At 48.9% G+C, this 13,464-nt stretch overlaps 1 protein-coding gene across 1 annotated transcript in view; it reads right to left on the bottom strand.

Moving 5' to 3' along the window:
* Positions 1–13,464, bottom strand: part of mgl (megalin) — a 243,496-nt gene that overhangs the window by 10,236 nt on the left and 219,796 nt on the right. Inside the window, exons 4-19 of the mRNA XM_068762152.1 lie at positions 12,253–12,384; positions 8,964–9,072; positions 8,508–8,674; positions 7,274–7,528; positions 6,983–7,159; positions 5,952–6,187; positions 5,298–5,564; positions 3,531–5,136; positions 3,163–3,422; positions 2,913–3,065; positions 2,691–2,841; positions 2,345–2,531; positions 2,116–2,219; positions 818–1,999; positions 464–568; positions 36–381 (exon numbers count right to left, since the gene is read on the bottom strand). Coding sequence (XP_068618253.1) covers positions 36–381; positions 464–568; positions 818–1,999; positions 2,116–2,219; positions 2,345–2,531; positions 2,691–2,841; positions 2,913–3,065; positions 3,163–3,422; positions 3,531–5,136; positions 5,298–5,564; positions 5,952–6,187; positions 6,983–7,159; positions 7,274–7,528; positions 8,508–8,674; positions 8,964–9,072; positions 12,253–12,384 — 5,437 coding nt within the window. The remainder of the gene's footprint in view (positions 1–35; positions 382–463; positions 569–817; positions 2,000–2,115; positions 2,220–2,344; positions 2,532–2,690; positions 2,842–2,912; positions 3,066–3,162; positions 3,423–3,530; positions 5,137–5,297; positions 5,565–5,951; positions 6,188–6,982; positions 7,160–7,273; positions 7,529–8,507; positions 8,675–8,963; positions 9,073–12,252; positions 12,385–13,464) is intronic.

The raw sequence follows: 13,464 nt of genomic DNA, 5'->3' as shown, positions 1-13,464 counted from the left end.
AAAGCTTTTAGTTTTTGGTACTTTAAGGAACTCACCCTTCCGTGGGGTCGAGGCACAGTGCCCGTGGTCTCGCTATGGACGTCTTGCTGCCGTCGTTAGCGAACACGATTGTCCTGTATTTCACCTTGCCGTCCACGCGGATTAGTTCGATGTTGCTGGCCACTCTATTGGCCATGAACAGGTTCCTGCCGAGCCAGTCGAAGGCAATAGCCGAGGGCGCGCCAACGATACCCGTATCCTGCCCGAAGAACTCCGCCTTGTTGCCGCCTCCGTACGGCATGGTGTACACGGTACAGTTCTCATCTTCGTCTCCGTCGCCGTTGATGGACTGCAGCCAGTACAGCGTATGCCCTTGACGGTCGTAGTCCAGTTGAACGCCACCTGGAAACCGATAGCGTCATTTTATCATAGATAGCAATGAAGAAACTCAATTTTTGTGTTGTGCAAATGTTTCATGTGTTACCTTGTATTCCGACGACAGGTGATAACTGTCCCGCTCGGCCGGACCCGTCAGGAGATAAGTCGATAATTTGTGATCCTTTGAGTACCATCAAGTAAGCTGATTCCTCTGCAAAGAACAATGTAAAACTGCATGAAACGTTTAACTGCGGCTGTAGTAATTATCAGACTTCTGAAAGCTATTTTGCTACATGCCTAGGAGTTAAGGTGTAGAGCGCGAAAGTAGACCAGATTAAGGGAATGCGGTAATATTTTTTAATACTTGTAGCGGGGACTGCTATATTCGTTACTTGTTACAAAGTTGACGGTTTGTTCAATTGTCAATAAAACATGGAGATGAATATGAGTCACACTCTACCTTCAATACATTTTCCGTCTGGCAGCAACTTGTACCCGGGTTTACACATGCAAGTGTAGGGTACGCTCTGGTTGGGGCTCAGTAGGCACAGGTGATCGCAGGGCGCGCTGGCGCAGGGCGACGGGTATTGCGGCTGCAGCGACGGATGGTGCACGTGGATGGATAGCGGCTGCGAGATGAGATGTGACACCACCGTCTGGTTGGTGCCGCGGAACTTGTGTGCAGATAGCACGCGATTCAGCTGCCGGTCTGTCCAGTACAGCGTGTCCTCGAACAGCGTCAGCGAATGAGGATGCAGCAAGTAGTGGCTCCCGGCAAGCACTTGCTGTCTTCCCGTACCGTCGTAGTAGCAAAAGTCGATAAAATCTAATTTGGAATCAGCAAAGTAAACTCTTTGCGTGGCCGTGTCCAGGGTTAAGCCGTTCGGCCAATAGATCTTGGTTGTAATGATAGCCATACGTTGTGTACCATCCATACCAATCCTTTCTATGCGCGGATTTTCTCCCCAATCTGTCCAGAACAGCCACCTCGCGCTCGGGGCCGGGTCCAGGCACATTCCTCGCGGCTGCGTGATATTCCCGCTCAACAACGTGGTTCTTACGTTGCCGTACTCTTTGGACACCTCGATCGTGTTTAACTTACTGTCGAGCCAGTAGATGTTGCCACCGACCCAGTCGTAAGCGAGTCCTTCGACTAAGTCTAATCCCGTGGAGATAATCACCTGAGGTTCCTTTCCTCGATCCAGCCTCGAAATTTTTTTAAGTTTCATGTCCGACCAGAAGATCGTGCCAGTGTGCATATTGGAGGCGGTTGCTACCACGTTTTCCACGTTTATTGGCACGCGCTCCAAGCCTTGCTCGTTGAGGTCGGCTACCAAAATTGAGTGTCTGTTCGATATGATGAGGAATGCGCTGGAGTGGTTGTTGGCCTTGCACGAATGTTTGTCGGCGGTGAGTTGGTAGCCGTCTACGCAGCCGCAGAAGTATGAGCCCTTAGTGTTAGTGCAGGCCTGCGAGCACAGGCCTGGCGGCATGCACTCGTCCACGTCCCGGCAAGTGAAGCCATCCACCTCCAACTCTTCGCCCGTAGGGCAGAGGCACAGTGGACCGTTGGGCGTCTGTTTGCATCCGTTGGAGCAGAGGCCGCTTTGGTGTTGGCATTCGGCAAAGTCACAGCTTGCGCCTGGAAAGTAAAATATTAAATATGGAGATTTAACAAGGAGCGAAACCTCGGACTACGATCATCCATGCTTTGACTTGTAAGGCCGCTAGTTATAGTCCAAATTAATAAAGAATTACCTTCATCGGCTCCGTTGGGACAGTCGAACTTGTCGTCGCACACTTGCGTGAGGTTGACGCAGCGGCCGGTGACGCCCGGACACTGCCACTGGCCGGACGGGCAGCTGCAAAGTGCACACATGAATTTGCTCAGTGTTAAAAGAGTAGAGCGTAATTTTTTTTTTGCGTTTGGTACTAATGGATAAAAAGTCAGTGCTGCTAAAAGATCGAGCTGGGCGGCGGCACGTACCGGAAGGGCGGTGGCTTGCAGGCGTGCTGTGCGCTCTCGTCGCTGCCGTCGCCGCAGTCGTCGCGACCGTCGCACACCACCGCGCGGTACACGCAGCGCCCGCTGTCGCATCGGAACTGCTGCGGCCCGCACGCCGCCGTGCCGCACGAGGCCGGCTCGTCTGACAGGTCCTCGCAGTCCGGCGTGCCTGCGCATACACACTAATATTGTTTCCTGCGCAATACTACGTCCGCATTTACTTTCTTAACTGTAAACGATTTGCAATAAAGATCGGCGAATGTCAGCTGGGCTTTCAACAATCACAGATATGTTTTTTGAAACACTTTTTCGAGATAAAGTCACGTACCGTCGCAGTACCAGGTGCTTGGTATGCAGATGCCGGAGGAGCGGCACTGCGCCTGCTTGTCGGGAGCGCACTGGTGCGGCGCTAGTGCAGGGCAGCCCGCCTCATCGCTGCCGTCGTTGCAGTCCGGGATGCCGTCGCACTTGTATGCCTCCTGAAACCAATGTCCTTAGTTAGTTGCGTTCCATACGAGTGCCCCAGCGAACATAACAGTTGAAAACTCACCTGCACACACTGCTTGAGGTCGGCGCACTTAAACTGCGTGGCCAGGCAGGATACGGGCGGGCAGTCGGCTTCATCTTGCTTGTCAAAGCAGTCGTCGTCACCGTCGCACACCCACGAGGCGGGGATGCAGTGACCTGTGCGTGGACACGTGAACTGCCGGCAAACACAATTATCAGTACAACGGCCGCATGTTTTATTTTTAGACAAACATAACCACCAGACATTTTGGGAACTGTGCCCGGAGTTTTACCTGGAAGTAGGCGCAGGTTTTCTCGGCGCAGTGCGAGCCTTCGTCGGAGCTGTCGCCGCAGTCGTTTTCCGAGTCGCACTTCCAGGTGGCGGGCACGCAGCGTCCGTTGTCGCACTGAAACTGTGAGCCGCCGCACGTGACGTTGACGCAGCCGGTCTCGTCGCTGAAGTCGCCGCAGTCGTTCTCCGAGTCGCATTTAAAGGTGGCGGGAATGCAGCGCCCGGATTTGCACATGAACTCCGACGAGCTGCACGTCGTCTCTGTGGGTTTTTTTTTTACTGTAGCCTTTATTCATACATTTTTAGTAAAAGCTAATCGGAAAAGATGAAAAAAATGAATAGACTGTAATAAAAGATGAAAGTGCTTACTGGTGCAATTTTGCTCCTCGTCGCTATTATCTAAGCAGTCGTCGTCGCCATCGCAAACCCAACTCTTGGGTATGCAGCGCTGGTTGTTGCAGGTGAAGTCCCAGGAGTTGGGGCAGGCCTGTAGCGGTGGCTCAGCGCTGGGATCAGGAATACAGCTTGTGCTATCCGGGGCCAGCTTCTCGCCGTACGGGCAGCCACACTTAACAGTCAAGAGCTCCGTGTTGTTACGCGGTATGGCGAAGCAGAGCTTCTGACAGTTACCGTTGTTGCGCGCGCACGGCTGCATCGGATCTATTTTTTGCACGCCTTCGCTGTACACTTTGACCCCGTAGAGGCGATTGGTCTGCGGCTCTCGAACCATAATGTCCTCCTGCTCTCCGGTGAGCTTGTGCAAGCGAATAATGGCGTCGAGTCTCCAGTCGGTTATGTACATAAAGTCTTTATGGATGACAATAGAGAAAGGATGTTGGATCAGTCTGGAGTTCACGGTTTTTACGTCGGTGCCGTCGAGCTTGGAATGCTGCACGTGGTCCAGTAGGGCGTCGCACCAGTACAGCCGGTCGGCGATAAAGTCGATGGAGAGACCGTTGGGCCAGCCCAACGTTACGTTTTCGAAGACGAGGAGGCCACTGCCGTCCGTGTTGGCGCGGCTGATGTTGGCCGGGCGGTCCCATTCCGAGAAGAAGATGAACCCTTTGTTAGGATGGACCACGATAGCGCGGGGTCGTTTCAAATCTTTGAGGAGAGTTCTTTTGTAGCTGACATTTCTTGTGGACAATACATTAAGAGTTCCCTTTCTGGAGTCGATGTAGTACAAATTCTTGGAGGCCCAGTCCACGGCCAGACCCTCTACGCCCTCGTTCTGCGAGGCGAGCACGATCTCTTTGGTGGTGCCATTCCGGTGAACCCTGTAGATGACATCCTGCAAAACATCAGAGTAGTAAATGTGCTCGTCCCGCGCGTCGAAGTCTAGGCCAACAAACCTCGCGCGACGCGACACCACTGGCAGGATCGCTTCGCTGAATCCTTCGATGACCGGGTTGAGCACTTTGCCCTTGATGAATCTCTGCTGGGAGTACATGAGAAACTCGTCGACGAGGTCGCAGTTGCGCAGGTCCGTCTCGAGCCTGTAGCCGATATTGCACGCGCAGCGGTAGCCCAGCCCGCCCGTCTGCAACGCCGTCACGATGCACATCTGCGCGCACCCGCCGTTGTTGTTGCCGCACGGGTTGTTCACCGACGTTTGCTTCAGCGAGTGCACTACCGTCACCGCCTTGGGGCTGATAATGTCTTTCATTTTGTATATCGCTTGGATGCTGCCGGCGCCCTCGTACTTGCTAACGGAACTGATGCCCTGCTTCGTGCTATCCGACCAGTAGACTCTGTCTTCGAAGAGCGCCAGCCGGGAGGGGCTGGGCACTTGTTGGCCCCTCAGGACGAGGAACCGGTAATTGCCGTCGTAATCGACCGTTTCGATGTAATCGAGAAGCGAGTCGCACCAGAATATCCTCCGCGCGATCGTGTCCACGGCAATGCCCGACGCCTTGTACGTGGCCTCCGACACGATCGACTTGGCGTGCGTGCCGTCCATGTTCGCGCGGATGATCTGGAACAGAGGACACGGGCGAGTTACGAATACGGGAGGACAAAGGAATAAATTTTATTAAAGTTAGCGTCGTGTGTCATTATTTTGTAGTTAATTGTTACTCCAACTTTGTTGCATTTGTGTGTAAAAAAAACTATGGCCATAAAATGCTACAAATTCACCTGGCTGCTATCAGCAATGAACATAAGACCGAGCGTCGGGTCCAACGCCAGATCACTGGGGCTGGACAGATTGGAAGCCAAGGCCACGGCGTGCCAGCGGCCGTCGAGCTCGAAAACGTCGATTTTCTGTCCCAGCGCGTCGGCTACGTACAACTTGTCGCCCACCCAGTCCACAGCAAGCGCCACGGGCGCCCACGACCCGGCCGGGGAGATGTCGGCCCCGTAGGACGTGATGCCCGCCGGCGCGTTCAGTGGCTGCGAATGAATCTACGAACCAGAGCACCTCAATGTAACCTTGCGTGTATTCTTACGATGTAAACAAATAAAGGTCGATTAACTAAGTTGTCGATTGTTATCACGCGGCGCGTCTACGTTTAGGTGAGGTTAGTTGCTAATTTATTTAATGGTTTAATAATACGGGAGACTAACTTGGTAGCTGTAAGTAAATACATATGCACAAAATAGCGGAGGTAAAGAAAGAAATAAGGGTTAGACACCTGTCCGAAAGAACGATAATTGAAAAAGTTCTATTTTGTCTGCAGTAAGTTAATTGTTAGGTTAGGTTATGGGTAGTTCGCATCGGAGAGTTGGGGTATCTTGACTATCCGGAAGATTTCCCCCTCCCAAAACTAAAAACGCCTACGGGCGTGTTACCTTGCGAGTCTTGAGGTCGGACCAGTAGAGCATGTTCCGGCGGTAGTGGAAGTCGAGACCGGCGGCGGCAGAGGCGTTGGCGAGCTGCAGCGGCGGCGCGGGCTGCGCGTGCGCCAGCGCGTCAAGGCGCAGCACACCGCGCGCATGCGCCAACGCCAGCCACGCCCCTGCACCGCGCGCCGTGCAGCGCCCGTGCGCCTCCAGCGTGTAGCCCGGCGCGCACGCACACGTGTACGCTACGCACCAACACCATCTCTTTAACCTTCAGCTCCAATCTCACTCAAGTTCTTATTTCCACCAGGTGGAGCCGAGGGTACTAACAATGTATGTGTGTTTCAGATATTTTGTTGTTACATACACAAATTGATATAATTATTCGTGTTTTAATGCCTTCGCAAATATCATCGGCTCTAGGGAATACTTACAAAGGGTTTATTATAGTGGGTTTTCGTGTCTTTGGGAATTTCGGTTTAGGGCTGGCGTCGCTATGTGGCGGAGGTAACCAAGGAGGGTTTGGTTTACTCTTTGGTCAATCGGAGTCTCGAAAGTCGACCGGAGATAAACCAGAGTGTAACAGTTTGATGTTATTATTGATTCGAGTGATCATCGTCTCTTTAGCGACTGCCGAGAGTTGATGTGATTGCAATAAAACAACAATCAGCTTAGATTAGGCTTGTTTTAGACTCTTCACAAATATTTTGGAACCCTCCTTGCTCTATTCTTAGTTAAGTTTATTCGCTTTGTAAGATTCGGTGAAATTGGGCACTTAGACTTATTTGAATTTATACAAGTTAATAGTTAATTGCAAAGTCCGCCGCGCTGAGAAGAACCGTCTAAACCGAAAATCAGGGAGAGGCAAATCACTACGGCACCAATAGGCTGATATGCGTAACGTCACAGTAACATGAATCAAAGGATGTATTCACTTAAAACAACATTGCTATGTTCCGGCTGCGTATCGACATGGCTAAAAAATGCGCCATCTCCGCCGCGTTTGCCTAGATTTAAAGGTATTTGCAGTTGGTACTCACAGCCGGGCGAGTTGACGCAGAGCTGGTGGCAGGGGCCCCAGTCGCGGCACTCGTCGCGGTCGGCGCAGCTGCGCGCGTCAGGCGCCAGCGCCAGGCCCGGCCCGCAGGCGCACGCGCCGCCGCCCGGCGATGCCACGCACTTGTACTCGCACTCCAGCGCCGGGCACGACGCCGTCGCTGCGCAAACCACGCGAACATCGCGTTAACTTGTTTTCATACGTTACATGCATTGCATTGTTAGCAGGCGCAGCTGATGCGCCGCGGCAGCAGAGTGAACCCGCCGGCACTTACAGCAGGCCGCCTCCTCGTCGGCGCCGTCCTCGCAGTCGCGCTTGCCGTCGCAGAGCTGCGCGCGCGCGATGCACCGGTGCGCGCCGCCGGGCGCGCCGCGCGGGCACAGGAACTTGGAGTCGGGGCAGGCGATGGCCGTGCAGTTGGCCTCGTCCGAGCCGTCCCCACAGTCGCGGTACCCGTCGCACTGGTAGCTGGCCGGGATGCACAGCGCGTTGCTGCAGCGGAACTGCCCGATGTGGCACGGCGGGAAGCCTGGCCGGTCAAGACATGTTTGTGAATTGTGCCGCGGGCTCATCTTAGATCGCGATCAGACTTCATTATCTCGCTCCAGTAACATCAAAATAAGTAAAAAATAAAATTGTTATATGACAGTGACAATCGCAAATTAACACTCACACAAAACTGTGAAAAGAGTGTATTATAAATATAAGGAAATACTAAACGCAAATAGAATATCTTGACACAATTCAAAACGAAATAAATAAATCAAAAAGTTTCTAAACTAAAACTAGTCTTTCATTGACTTCGATAGCTCCCATAATAAATAATTACTGATCACTTTAATTTCTGGCAACACGGATGTAGTCCATTGTGTTCACTATTCTGGCTACTGGTGACTGTTTACTTGGGCTGGGCTCATGTTGTCAGTAATGGACCTTCGAAACGTGTCATTTTACAAGAGGCGTTGCGGGCTATGATTAGTTTTATCAAATCATTTCCTCGCCGCCTACTTCGCCGACCGCCGGTCCCGAGGACTTCCGAATTATTCATTTGCTAAGTGTAATTTATTGTTGGCATAAATTTGTCTTGTTGCAGCGTAAAGTAACAATAAATAACAAACTCTGCAAATCGCCACGGTTTTTCTCCATTTAGACGTAACTGTTCTGAGACAGCGAGTTCTAATCATGACGCACTTTAAACCTAACCAGCTTTGTTTATAGCTGCTAAAGTTTTATCAAGCAATGGAAGTCAGGGTAGGGGCAAGAGCCTCTGCGGCTTGGGAGTTGCGATCGTAGGGCGCGGGTTCGTGCGGATTCTTCTGGAATAAAATCTTACAATTCAGTTTTAATTGGCATTGGGCGGCAGCGTTCTTTGCGAACAATAATGTCACGCTGCTGTCGCCAATTCGCCATCAGTTAGCAATAGAGCTATTTGCAGGCCACAGCAGCGGGAGAGGCCGGGAGAGGCCGTACAAGAAAGAAAAAAGCAGAGCGCGTGCGGCGGCACTCACTGCAGTGCGCCTCGTCGGAGTTGTCTCCGCAGTCGTCCACGTGGTCGCACTTGACGGCTGCGTCCACGCACTTGTCGCCGGCGGCGCAGCGGAACTGGTCCAGGCGGCACGCCAGCGCCTGCCCGGGGCAGTCCTGCTCGTCGCGCCCCGTGCGGCAATCCAGGTACCTGGTGACACGGCACACTCACAAATTCGAACTAAACACATATCAACTTACTGCTATGAAGAACCTAAGCAACACCTACGTCGTCTTCAGTGCGAGACTCCTTTGGCCGCGGAGGTTGAAACCATTAAGTTAGTTGACCATTTCGCTTCGTTGCAGCGAGAAATAACCAATGGAATTGGTAACTGGTCAACTTTGATATGTCAGGGTCATTTAGGCGCCTTAAATATCACACGCCTTGCCCCTCGTGTTTCTAATGGTTACCGTAAGTACAAAAGAAGAACGTTCATTACCCGTCGCATCTCTTCTGCTTGGGTATGCAAAGTCCCTGCGTGGACATCTTCCCCGAGGCGGCTCCCTCTACGCCACATTGGAAGTCATCCGCCTGGCACTTGCGATATGCTGCAACAGAATATTGGTGGGATTATGTAAGAGCAAACAAGTCGCTGAAAGTTGATATTCATTATTAGAATAACCGCCTGAAATTAGCATGAAGTAAGTGTATGGTGTATACATAAGGTGGACAGACAACCTTTTAAATTCTGCTACCTCACTGTAACGACTACACCTGCTGTCTGGAACCTGCTCCTACTAAAATGAATTGCGAACGATTAGTATGATTTGGCAGTCGTATAGGCAATCACAAATTGCAACAAGCAGCCGCGGTCCCTCGCAGCTGGGTCACAGATCACCTTGTGTCATTGTTAACGAATGAAACTTCTCTTGTATCTGTCTCCACGTGTCACGATTTCCTGATTTTCGAGGGCTTCGCAAAAGATCAAGTCTAGAGTAGCAAGAACTCGGTCTATCTAAGCATTCGCATCTTTTTTAACCTTATAATATTCAGTGCAAGCAGTGCATAATGCGTCGCCGCTACATTGCGTATACATGTAAAGCCCAAACTAGTTTTCAAAAGTATCTATAGAGTTAAAGCTTAATTAAGACAACACACTTGTCGCAATAATTGCGCCGCCTGTTGTTAATGTTGCATATCATTTAATTATGTGTTATTAATTATATAAAAACGAGCAGCGGTAGACCGGCAGCAGAGGACGGAGACTTACAACCGTAGGTCGCGGGTTCTATTTTCCGCGTCTCTTGCGGATGCCTGATGAAATATAGCTGTTAATTTCAAAGAATTTACAATCGTTGAAAATCCCTCGCCTTATATGCTATAGCACAGAACATTTCATAATTGCCATTCAATCGATTACTAGCGCCATCTAGTGTACCGGGACATGAATTAAACCTACTTAAATCCAGGGAAATAAAATTATAGTCATATAGATATAGCTATATACAATAGATTAGACTCTCGAAATACAATTATATAATTGACACTGTATTTTATTTATATAGGATTTCTAGTGCTCTCAAACAAGTATCCAGAGGATAAACAGCAGCTTCCTCTGCCTACCATAATACCACACTGCGAGCATTAAGCCGCCTGCTAATCGTGGCGATTGTGCTATATCACCTCTTAGATATCTTTGGAGGAGGCCTTCGCCTCACAGTGGGCCTCCGTGGGCTAAAACGACGATGAATTATATACAAACTAGCCGTAACGCGACAGGCGGGTGCGGTCATATAGGCCGCCGACGTGCCTTGGGACCGACAATGGAATTGGCCGCACGTGGCGCGGCAACCCGAGTGCCCGCGCGCGGGAGGACGCTGCTTAACGAGGTTATGGCCGGGTGAAGGGAGGGGCGGGGAGAGAGGGGGCGTCGACGTTGAAGTATTTGCTACACTATGCATGTGATTTGAAAGTAAGTGAGGGGCACTTATGCGTTCCTAGTATTTACATTTGAAAATTCTTGGTAAATAATTCTTAAGTGTAGAACCAAAAACGTTCTTGATACTTGATTATTTTTAAATAAAGAAATTAAAGTGTAATAAAAACGCATTGCTATGCAGAATGTTGTTATCGAGGGTACAATGAACGACTTTAGAGGCTGCCTTCCAGATTTGTGATGGAAAAATTCTCTGCGTGCGAAAGACATCATCATGACTGCTCTACCAAAAGCTTACAACTGTAATCACACTTAAACCTACGTGTTATCGTTCAATCACTAAAACACGAGTCCCAACCGTCGACGGAATGATCATCTTGTTGACAGACGCCGGGTTTCGAAATAAGTCTAAAGTGCGCCGCGTTGACAAACGTCGCCACAACGAGCCACAACGATCCACACGTACTTCGCAGAACAGTTGACATTAATCTCGCAGTTGTTTACATTGCCACGCGGCTCACTTTACTCAACATTCATTTTATTTTAATTAGAATAGGGGACCTCTACGCCTTAGGTTTTATACGCGACCTGCGGACGGAGACGAGTTTCGATCGAGACCCGAATGAGTTTGTATTTGGACGTGAGATAAAAATCCGAAATACGGTGCGTGATCGCTACAGTTTTCTTTTCCTTAAAAACTAACAAGAGTCCGTAAAGAGGTTAGAATATTTCCTTTAAGGGGTGCCACAATGTAGTTGACTCAGGAATCCCGCGCGTCGTCCTCACACCTCCCGTGGCTGCGCTTCACGAATTTGAATAAACTACATTTCCTTGGCTCAGTTTGATCGGATTACTTGAGAACTCCGTAAATAATTCAATTGTTGCGGGGAGTGTAGGGGAGTGCGGGGGTAGGAGGAGGGTGATAGATTAGTTTCGGAGAAGTTGGACGCATCGAGACGCGCTCCGAGCGGCGCGCCCGTCGCCTGGATATTTGAACTTCGGGAATCGCAGCGCATTTAACTCTTTATAAAGTTGCTACGGTGTTGTTAATAGTGACTGCGTCGGGTACCGGCATCGCTGTCGTTGAGTAAGTTTGGTGAAAGTCTGGGTACAAGTGTACCCTTCGGGGCCTAATTTTCAGTTCTTCTCGAAGAAAAAACATAAAATACGAAAACGTAAAAATACACACAGAGCGACCTCTTGATTTCCGCATCACTACACCGACAAGTGTGTCCGTAGCGCTTCAAATTAAAATGATATGTAAACATTTTAATTCGTCATCGTCAAGTCAACATATAATTTAATTGTAAAAACTTATTTGTGCTAAAAATTACTTAATTATTTTAGGTTAAGATTCACTAAATGCTTTACGTTTCCAAATTAACTAAATATCTACTCTGCTTTGCTACATTAATTAATGAAGAACATCGTGTTTGCAACAGAACGTTGTAGCGTGTCACACAGCCGTTACAAATAAAAATTTTCGAAATTCTACGTCAATTTTCAAAATTATTTTTTGTTCAGTACTCAAAACAAACGTAAGTCACTGTGACGCGCGTAAACTACAGAGTACAAACACCTGTGCAGGTGTGCTGTACTTCAAAACTCTGGACGGCAGTGGACGTTAATTAGTTATGGATTATTATTTATGTTTGTGAAAATTTATTCTTTACATTTCAACAAAAGTTAAAGTAATTTTGGAAAACATATTCTATTTTAATTTGATTTAAAAAAGAAAATTGTTGTTTTGTGTTGTTTCGAAGATGATCATGCTATTAGCTCGGTGTTTGGGCGGCCTGGGCGGCGTGGGCGGTGTAGGCGGCGTGGGCGGCCGGGGCGGGCGGGTACTCACTGCAGTCGGCCTCGTCGGTGCCGTCCACGCAGTCGACGTGCATGTCGCAGCGGTGGTGCGGCGCGATGCAGTAGGTCTTGTTGAACACGTACTGCCCGCACGTCAGCTGCCCCGGCTCGCACTCCGGCGGCGCTGCAACAACGGCACGACATCAATATATTTATTTATTTCGGTTCACCGAAAATACATACAAGTTAAAAACACCTTACAAATAATGGTTTTGTTTTGTATTACTTTTTTTGTCGACACAACATTTAAAATTTATAAAACATTATAAAAATAAAAAAGCAAAAGTGACCGCATGGCAGATAAAACATCTGGCTAACGACGGCTTCGGTAACGAGGATGTTTTTCCCGGACGCCGTCTCAGCCTACCGCGTGCTCCGCAGCATCGAGGTGGACGCGGTCTCGGCCCAGCTCTTCACGGGGCACGGGGGGTTCTCTGAGTACCTTCATAGGTTCAAGCTCAAGGAGGACCCCTCGTGCTTCTGTGAACCGGGCGTGGACCAGACCGTGATCCACCTTGTGGCCCGGTGTCCCGCATTCGGGGGACTCCGGTTCGGCTTCGAGTGCCGGTCTGGGGTTCAAATCAGGGAGGAGTCAATAGCCTCCCTGATAGGCGGAGAATACCAGCAAGATTTCATAACCCTCTGCAAAGAAATAGTTAAAAGAACAATAGAAATAAATAAAAGACAAACATAAGTAAGTAACAAAGCGACAATAAAATGGGAAAAAATTAAGAAATAAGACTGTGATAAATAAAAAATAATTATAAAATAAGAAATCCAAATGTAAATAAAAAGATAAAAATGTAATTATTAATAAGAAAAGAGGGAAGAATGAAAGCTGAATAGGGCGAATGAGAAAGAAAGATGAATTGTGGAATGAAAGATAGAAAATAGAATGAAAGAAATGACATTATAAGGAAAGAAAGAAGAGAAAGAAAATAATAAGAAATGTGAAAAATTATATTGATACAAAAGACCCTGTCCCAAACTAGATAGGGGTACGAATAAAAAAAAAAAAAAAAAAAAAAAAAAAAAAAAACATCTGGCTTACAAGGTTAAACAGGGAGCTCTTAATGTTAAAATGTTTCCTCCGGAATATTTCACTTCTATTGACATAGCGCAATTGCTCTCAATTAATGTGTGGTATAATATAATACAGTAAAAGTACCTTCTCCACATTTGGATGATTACATATTAAAATTAA

The sequence above is a fragment of the Battus philenor genome, unplaced genomic scaffold (assembly GCF_028537555.1).
Source record: "Battus philenor isolate CCGP_79_NKW_IND1 unplaced genomic scaffold, ilBatPhil1.0.hap1 SCAF_16, whole genome shotgun sequence".
Lineage (NCBI taxonomy): Eukaryota > Metazoa > Arthropoda > Insecta > Lepidoptera > Papilionidae > Battus > Battus philenor.
This window is presented reverse-complemented; position numbering and strand designations above follow the sequence as displayed.